The following is an 8,910-nucleotide window of genomic DNA, read 5'->3' as shown; positions in this document are numbered from 1 at the left end:
TCACCGTCACCAAGAGCTCAGCCCAGGGAGACGCCGGGAGCACACGTCCCGCCACGGGCAGCTCACCAGTGGCCTGTGCCCCCTGGCTCCAGCAGGGGAGGGCAGGGCAGGGCCGGGCAGGGCCAGGCTCTGAGCAGGAGCACCTGGCGTGGGGCCAAGGGGCTGCAGGTCTCTGAGCTGCTTCACATTGTCCTGGGGGGGAGCCGGGCAGGACCAGGCAGGCGAGGACCCCGCAGCCCTGGGGCGATGTCCCGCCGTGCCCCAGGCAGGGGAATCTGTCGCTGTCCCCAGGGCCAGGCCAGAGCCCAGCCCCCCGCCCGCGGGGCTCCTCACAGCTACAGGAAGCCAGGGAAGGCCAGCTGCAGCAGCAGGATGGTGGCCACCACCAGGCCAGCACAGAGCAGCAGCAGCAGCCACATGGGGAAGCTGCCTGTGGGAGAGAAGGACACAGCTCAGGGGGGAACCAGCCACCTGGGGGGAAGAGCCAAAAAGGGGGGGGAGGGGCCAAGGAAGAGGGACCCCCTGAGCCTGGGCAGGGAAGGGGGCCTCAACCCACAGTAGGGCCCCAGATCAAGCGGGGGTCGTGATGTCAGGGGGCTCCGCTAGGATCTAGCCAGAGCAGGGAACAAGCCTGGGCCGGGGCGGGGCGCACGACCCCCACAGGACCCCTCCCCCCACGGGCCCGGGGCACATACGCCTGGGGGGCAGCAGGTGCAGCTTGCAGCGGCTGTCCACAGCGACGCTGAGCAGGGCGGCCTCGTTCTCCACCAACAGCTCCCGGCCCCGCCGGCTCTCGGGCAGGAAGGCCACGGCCGTCACCACGATGCCATGCGCCTCCTTCACATAGTACAGCCTCTGCGGGGAGGGCAGGGTCACACGCCGAGCCGTGTCCGTGCGCCCTGCCCAGGATGCAGCTGCCTCTGGGGTGGGGCAGCAGCTGCTTCAGCCTTGCCCAGCCCGAGGCAGGAGCTCAGGAGGCAATGGGGGTGGCCGGAGCCAGGCCAACGCCCAACCCCCACTGGGGCCTTGGGGAGTCCCCCCCCCAACCCCCACCAGACAGCGCCTCCCGCAGCACAGCCCCCAGGGAGCCCCGCCCCCTCCAGGCGCCCGGGCAGCCAGTTACCTGCAGCGAGAAGGAGACGTGAATGGCAACCGAGCCTGTCACGGTGCCCAGCCCCAGAAACGTGCCCGAGTCACTGGTGGGACAGATGGCACCAAAGAGCTGGTCAGACAGATGGACAGCACAGTGCCCCCCCAGCCCAGCCTGCCCGAGAACCGGGCCAACGCCCCCGCCCCAACCCCCCCCCCCCGTACCTGATGGAGAGGCAGGAGATGACCTCGCCCCCGCAGGGCTGGGTGAGCAGCGGCAGGAAGCTTTTGCCGTCCCACTTGGTGAGGTAGCAGGGTGGGGGGCGGCGCTCACGCTTGTGGGGCACCTGCACCGTGTAGAGTCGCAGCTCCTCTGCCTGGTCCTGCACCGCCCCAAACCTGCCGCCGGGAGCCCGTCAGCCCAGCCCAGGGCCCCCCAGCACCCCTGTGCCCAGCCCCCGCCCCCACTGGGGGCCCGTCAGCCCAGCCCAGGGCACCCCTGTGCCCAGCCCCCACCCCCACTGGGGGCCCGTCAGCCCAGCCCAGGGCCCCCCAGCACCCCTGTGCCCAGCCCCCGCCCCCACTGGGGGCTCGTCAGCCAAGCCCAGGGCCTCCCCAGCAATCCAGACCCCACCACCCAGCCCAGCCCCGGGCCCCCCCTGCACCCAGCCCCCATCCCCACCGAGAGCCCATCAGACCAGCCTAGGGTCCTTCTTCCCCGCCCGCCCCCCCCAGCACCACTGAGCCCAACCCTCACCCCCACCAGGAGCCCCGTCAGGCCAGCCCCAGGGGCCCAGCCCGTGCCCTGAACCCCACCCGTGAGACCAGCCAAGCACCCAGGCCCAGGGGCCCAGCTCAGCGGCCTGTCCCCAGGGATAAGTGAATGTGGCCAGGCCTCGCTCTGGGCCTGGGCAGGGCCCTACCTGCAGGCCTGGTAGCGGTAGGTCTTGTCAGGGACGCCCGGCATGTTCTCGTCCCAGCGCAGCCGCAGCACCAGCTGGTCCCTCTGCCACACACAGCACTGGAAATCCCGGCCCGCCGTCACCACCTGCCGGGACACTGCTGTGAGAGCCAGGCAGGGGGGCCCCAGCCAGAGTCAGGAGCCATGGAATCATAGAATCATAGAATATCAGGGTTGGAAGGGACCTCAGGAGATCATCTAGTCCAACCCCCCTGCTCAAAGCAGGCACAATCCCCAATTTTTATTTTTTTTTTTGCCCCAGATCCCTAAATGGCCCCCTCAAGGATTGAACTCACAACCCTGGGTTTAGCAGGCCAATGCTCAAACCACTGAGCTATCCCCTCCCCCCCTACTGAGCTATCCCCTCCCCCCACAGCCTCAGTTTCCCCAGTCTGTCTGGCCTGCACCAGGCTGCGACTCCCCCTCTCCTGTCTAAGGCACCACGGCCGCTCCCCATGTGCCATCTCCCCGGGCCAGCACCAGCATCCTGAGCCCCCATGGGGAAAGGGCCCAGGGCAGGGTTTAAGTCCCCCTTCCCTGCCCATGGGACCCTGGCGTGTGAGGGGCAGGCCACGAGTGCACCGAGGGGCAGGAGGGGCTCACCCAGGGCTCCAGGGTCAGCTCGGCTGCTCACCTTGTTGTTGGGACCCAGCGCAATGTCCTCAATCTCCCCGTCATGTGCTTTGAACTCCCACACCTTCTTCATGCTGGGGAACTGAGAGAGAGCCAGGCTCAGCACCACCCCAGCAGCCCCCCAGCCCCTGGGGAACTGAGACAGAGCCAGGCTCAGCGACCCCTCAGTGCCCCCCAAGCCCCCTACCTACTGGGGAACTGAGAGCGAGCCAGCCTCAGCACCACCCCAGCGCCCCCCCAGCCCCCCACCCCCTAGGGAACTGAGAGAGAGCCGGGCTCAGCGACCCCTCAGTGCCCTCCCAAGCCCCCTACCTACTGGGGAACTGAGAGAGAGCCGGGCTTAGCACCCCCCCAGCCCCTCACCCGCTGGGGAACTGAGAGCAGGCCAAAAAAAAAAATTTGAAGAGCAACTAGCAAAAGACAAAAACTATCAGCAAGGTTTTTTCTAAGTACATCAGAAGCAGGAACCCTGCCAAACAGTCAGTGGGGCCACTGGACACTGGAGGTGCTAAGGCTGCACTCAAGAAAGACAAGGCCGTTGCACATAAGCTCAATGAATTCTTTGTGTTGGCCTTCACTGCACAGGGAGATTCCCACACCTGAGCCATTCTTTTTAGGTGAAAAATCTGAGGAACTGTCCCAGACTGAGGGGTCATTAGAGGAGGGTCTGGCACAAATCGATAAGTTACTCAGCAGTATGTCCCCGGACCAGGTGGCAGGCCCGAAGAGTTCTGAAAGAACTCAAATGTGAAACTGCAGAGCTGCTATTACTTTAATCAGCCTCTGCACCAGACGACCAGAGGGGAGCTAATGTGACAATGATATTTTAAAAAGGCTCCAGAGGCGAATCTGGCAGTTACACGCCGGTGACCCTGACTACAGTACCAGGCAAACTGGTTGAAACTGTAGTAAAGAAAAGAATTATTCGACACACAGATGAATACAATATGCTGGAGAAGAGTCAGCATGACTTTTGTAAAGGGAAATCACGCCTCACTAATCTACTAGAATTCTTGGAGGGGGTCAACAAGCATGTGGCCAAGGGGGATCCAGTGGATATAGTGTACTTAGTTTTCCAGAAAGCCTTTGACAAGGTCCCTCACCAAAGGCCCTTAAGCAAAGTAAGCAGTCATGGGATAAGAGGGAAGGTCCTCTCATGGACTGGTAACTGGTTAAAAGATAGGAAACAAAGGGTAGGAATAAATGGTCAGTTTTCAGACTGGAGAAAGGTAAATAGTGGTGTCCCCCAGCGATCTGTATTGGGACCAGTACTATTCACCGTGTTCATAAATGAGCTGGAAAAAGGGGTAAACAGTGAGGTAGCAAAATTTGCAGATGATACAAAACTACTCAAGATAGTTAAATCCCATGCAGACTGTGAAGAGCTACAAAGGGACTCACAAAACTGGGTGACCGGCCAACAAAATGGCAGATGAAATTCAATGTTGATCAATGCAAAGTAATGCACAGTGGGAAACATAATCCCAAATACACATGTAAAATGATGGGGTCTAAATTAGCTGTTACCACTCAAGAAAGATCTTGGGGTCATCGTGAATAGTTCTCTGAAATCATCCACTCAATGTGCAGTGGCAGTCAAAAAAGCGAACAGAACGTTGGGAATCATTAAGGATAGATAATGAGGAAAAAAATATCATATTGCCTTTATATAAATCCCTGGTACACCCACATCTGGAATACTGTGTGCAGATGTGGTCACCCCATCTTAAAAAAAGATACATTGTTATTGGAAAAGGTTCAGAAAAGGGCAACAAAAATGGTTAGGGGTCTGGAACGGCTGCTGTATGAGGAGAGATTAATAAAACAGGGACTTTTCAGCTTGGAAAAGAGGCGACTAAGGGGGGATATGACAGAGGTCTATAAAATCATGACTGGTGTGGAGAACGTAAATAAGGAAGTGTGATTTACCCCTTCTCACAACGTAAGAGCCTGGGGTCACCCAATGCAATTAATAGGCAGCAACAGGAAGCATTACAGGCCCATCTAAGCACTGATCGGCCCCCGCCCACCCAGTGGGAGACCTGAAGGATCTGCGGCTGCACAAAGCCAGCCAGGGACCCCCACCTGACATCACTTCCCACAGGGCAGCGGGCTCCACTCCTGCCCGGGCCAGCTGAGCGGCCCAGGCTGTGCCAGGCCAGCTCCTACCTCCCAGACTCGGAGGAAGCCGTCGGCGCCGCCCGTGGCCAGCAGCGAATGGTCCGCGCTGACACGCACGGCCTTCTGCAGCGCCTCGGGGCTGAAGTCGGTCTGCACGTTGCACAGCGTCTCCACAGCCACCTCGCCCGTCTCGCTCCTCGTGTCGCCCTCCTCAGAGCGGTTGGAGGCCTTTCGCTTCCGGGGGCCCTTCTCCGCACCGCCTGGGACAGACAGAGCAATGACTGCCTGCACCAGCTGGGCGCCTCAGACCCCTGCCCACCAGCCTCTCCCCACAGCGCCCCCCGCTGGGCGAGGCCGGGACAGAGTAGCCAGGCGCTCCCACACTGCCTGCTCCTGCCCCGCTCCCCACAGCGCCCCCTGCTGGGCGAGGCCGGGACAGAGTAGCCAGGCGCTCCCACACTGCCTGCTCCTGCCCCGCTCCCCACAGCGCCCCCTGCTGGGCGAGGCCGGGACAGAGTAGCCAGGCGCTCCCACACTGCCTGCTCCTGCCCCGCTCCCCACAGCGCCCCCCGCTAGGCGAGGCCGGGACAGAGTAGCCAGGCGCTCCCACACTGCCTGCTCCTGCCCCGCTCCCCACAGCGCCCCCACTGGGCGAGGCCGGGACAGAGTAGCCAGGCGCTCCCACACTGCCTGCTCCTGCCCCGCTCCCCACAGCGCCCCCTGCTGGGCGAGGCCGGGACAGAGTAGCCAGGCGCTCCCACACTGCCTGCTCCTGCCCCGCTCCCCACAGCGCCCCCTGCTGGGCGAGGCCGGGACAGAGTAGCCAGGCGCTCCCACACTGCCTCCTCCTGCCCCGCTCCCCACAGCTCCCCCTGCTGGGCGAGGCCGGGACAGAGTAGCCAGGCGCTCCCACACTACCTGCTCCCATCCCGCTCCCTACAGCGCCCCCTGCTGGGCGAGGCCGGGACAGAGTAGCCAGGCTCTCCCACACTGCCTGCTCCCATCCCGCTCCCCACAGCGCCCCCTGCTGGGCGAGGCCGGGACAGAGTAGCCAGGCTCTCCCACACTGCCTGCTCCCATCCTGCTCCCCACAGCGCCCCCTGCTGGGCGAGGCCGGGACAGAGTAGCCAGGCGCTCTCACACCGCCTGCTCCTGCCCCGCTCCCCACAGCGCCCCCTGCTGGGCGAGGCCGGGACAGAGTAGCTGTTACTTTGGTACAGCTGGGAAGCCAGCCCTGGCTAGGAGCTGCAAACACCTGCCCAGGCCGCCCCTTCCCGTGCTGGCAGCGGGGGCTGTGCATCTCACCAGCCTTGCCGGGGGGACTGCCACCGCTTTTCTCGTCGGGCCTCTGCAGGCGGAAGCGGAGGATGTGGCAGCTGGCATCCTGCCCTGCCGCGATGACGTCGCCAGCCAGCGCCATGCTCATGGTGGCCCGGGTCTCCGTGTCATGGGAGTGCAGCAGCGAGGCGCTGAGCTGACCCCCAATCTGCTCCAGCTGGAGGAAATGCTGCAGGGAGCAGAGGGAGACACCAGGGCACAGGGCGATCAGTTACAGCCCCAGACGGGAGGGATATGGGGCAGGGGAGCCCGGAGGACACCCAGGGCTGGGCCCACCGCGCAGATCCCAAGCAGGCTTCAGGCAGCCCCAGAAGTGGCGCTCTCCAGCCGAGCTGTCGCACCCCAGCAGCACCCGGCACAGGCTCCCACCAAGGCAGCTGCATGGGGGGGGGGGGGGGACAGGCTCCACACAGGCCCGCTGCCTGCCCCCCAAGCCGCAGGAGCCGGGCCCCGGAGCCCTGGCACAAAACCAGCAACAGCCCAGAAGGTGCTGAAAGAGCATGATCCACACAGCTCTGCAGTGCCCCTCACTCCCGACCCCCAGCCCCTGCCCTCCTGCCCCGCCCCCCGCAGCCCTGCCGGTGCCCCCCACTCCCGACCCCGCAGCCCCGACCCCCCAGCCCCGCCGGTGCCCCTCACTCCCGACCCCCAGCGCCGACTGCGCAGCCCCGACCCCCCAGCCCTGCCGGTGCCCCCCACTCCCGACCCCCAGCCCCTGCCCCGCCCCCCCCAGCCCTGCCGGTGCCCCTCACTCCCGCGCCCCTGCCCCGTCCCCCGCAGCCCTGCCGGTGCCCCCCACTCCCACCCCCCAGCCCCGCCCCCCACAGCCCCGACCCCGCAGCCCTGCCGATGACCCCCACTCCCGACCCCCTGCCCCGCCCCCCGCAGCCCTGCCGGTGCCCCCCACTCCCGATCCCCAGCCCCGCAGCCCTGCCGGTGCCCCCCACTCCCGCCCCCCACAGCCCCGCCGGTGCCCCCCACCCCCGCCCCCCACAGCCCCGCCGGTGCCCCCCACCCCCGCCCCCCACAGCCCCAACCCCACAGCCCTGCCGGTGCCCCTCACTCCCGACCCCCTGCCCCGCCCTCCGCCGGTGCCCCCCACTCCCGACCCCCAGCCCCGCCGGTGCCCCCCACTCCCGACCCCCACTCCCGACCCCCAGCCCCGCCGGTGCCCCCCACTCCCGACCCCCTGCCCCGCCCCGCCCCCTGCAGCCCCGCCGGTGCCCCCCACTCCCGACCCCCAGCCCTGCCGGTGCCCCCCACTCCCGACCCCCACCCCGCCCCCCGCAGCCCCGCCGGTGCCCCCCACTCCTGCCCCCCACCCCGCCCCCCGCAGCCCCGCCGGTGCCCCCCACTCCCGACCCCCAGCCCCGCCCCCCGCAGCCCCGCCGGTGCCCCCCACTCCCGACCCCCAGCCCCGCCCCCACCAGGCCGTTCCTGACGCCGGTCCGGGCCGCGCCGCCGCCGCCCGCCGCCAGGGCCAGCCCGCGCGGGTGGATCTGCAGCGCGTAGAGCGGGAACGGGGCCCGGTAGAGCTCGGGCGGCCGGCGGGGCCCCATGGCGGCTGCGCTGGGGCTGGGGGTCCCGGGCCGCCCGACGTCCACTGCGCACGCGCGCGCACGCCCGGCCTTCCTCGCCGCGCCTGCGCACAGCAGCCCGCACACGTCAGCACGAGGCGGTGCCGACCGCCGAGGAAGATCCGGGATCACGTGACGCCCGACGCACGCCGCTGCGCCGGCGCCATCTTTGTGCGGGGCGCCTCGAGCCCCCGGGGCCGGCGGGACCTTAAAGGGGCCGCGTCCCGCAGAGACCGAACTGCGCGGGCTGCCCACCCCGCCCCCTCCCAGGCCCCGCCCCCAGGGGCCCCCACAGCCCCCCGCCCCCTCCCTACGCCCCACCCACAGGGACCCCATAGCCTCCCCATCCCCATCCTCCCTACAACCTGCCCCACCCCCAGGGACCCCATATCCCCCCGTCCCCTTCCTACGCCCCGCCCCCAGGGGCCCCCACAGGCCCCCCTACGCCCCGCCCCCGGGGCCTCATCTCCCCCCGCCCCCTCCCTAGGCCCCGCCCCTAGGGGCCCGCACAACCCCCCAGCCCCCTCCCAGGCCCGCCCTCAGGGGCCCCCCCAGCCCCCCACCCCCTCCCTATGCCCCACCCACAGGGACCCCATAGCCTCCCCATCCCCATCCTCCCTACAACCTGCCCCACCCCCAGGGACCCCATATCCCCCCGTCCCCTTCCTACGCCCCGCCCACAGGCCCCCCCTACGCCCCGCACCCAGGGGCCTCATATCCCCCCGTCCCCTCCCTAGGCCCCGCCCCTAGGGGCCCGCACAACCCCCCAGCCCCCTCCCAGGCCCGCCCTCAGGGGCCCCCCCAGCCCCCCACCCCCTCCCTATGCCCCACCCACAGGGACCCCATAGCCTCCCCATCCCCATCCTCCCTACAACCTGCCCCACCCCCAGGGACCCCATATCCCCCCGTCCCCTTCCTACGCCCCGCCCCCAGGGGCCCCCACAGGCCCCCCTACGCCCCGCCCCCAGGGGCCTCATCTCCCCCCGCCCCCTCCCTAGGCCCCGCCCCTAGGGGCACGCACAACCGCCCAGCCCCCTCCCAGGACCGCCCTCAGGGGCCCCCCCAGCCCCCCACCCCCTCCCTATGCCCCACCCACAGGGACCCCATAGCCTCCCCATCCTCCCTACAACCTGCCCCACCCCCAGGGACCCCATATCCCCCCGTCCCCTTCCTACGCCCCGCCCACAGGCC

At 67.5% G+C, this 8,910-nt stretch overlaps 1 protein-coding gene across 1 annotated transcript; it reads right to left on the bottom strand.

The window, feature by feature from the left end:
- Positions 1 to 165: 165 nt before the first annotated feature.
- Positions 166 to 7,769, bottom strand: PREB (prolactin regulatory element binding). Its single transcript, XM_048846110.2, has 9 exons — positions 7,570 to 7,769; positions 6,110 to 6,311; positions 4,853 to 5,064; positions 2,685 to 2,765; positions 2,013 to 2,137; positions 1,315 to 1,488; positions 1,124 to 1,196; positions 696 to 855; positions 166 to 430 (listed from the first exon to the last, which is right to left on the bottom strand). Exons 1-9 carry the CDS (start codon positions 7,699 to 7,701, stop codon positions 336 to 338), a joined length of 1,254 nt encoding a protein of 417 aa, XP_048702067.2. The 5' UTR covers positions 7,702 to 7,769; the 3' UTR covers positions 166 to 335.
- Between the last annotated feature and the right edge of the window lie 1,141 nt (positions 7,770 to 8,910).

Source organism: Caretta caretta, chromosome 3 (assembly GCF_965140235.1).
Source record: "Caretta caretta isolate rCarCar2 chromosome 3, rCarCar1.hap1, whole genome shotgun sequence".
Lineage (NCBI taxonomy): Eukaryota > Metazoa > Chordata > Testudines > Cheloniidae > Caretta > Caretta caretta.
This window is presented reverse-complemented; position numbering and strand designations above follow the sequence as displayed.

What these genes read in the sequence shown, in the direction of transcription:
- PREB (XM_048846110.2), bottom strand. Translation starts at nt 7,701, where the DNA reads ATGGGGCCCCGCCGGCCGCCCGAGCTCTACCGGGCCCCGTTCCCGCTC. An exon ending in GCTTCCTCCGAGTCTGGGAG is followed by an intron (nt 2,766 to 4,852) that starts GTAGGAGCTGGC and finishes GCTCTCTCTCAG; the next exon opens with TTCCCCAGCATGAAGAAGGT. An exon ending in ACGTCTCCTTCTCGCTGCAG is followed by an intron (nt 856 to 1,123) that starts GTAACTGGCTGC and finishes CCCTCCCCGCAG; the next exon opens with AGGCTGTACTATGTGAAGGA.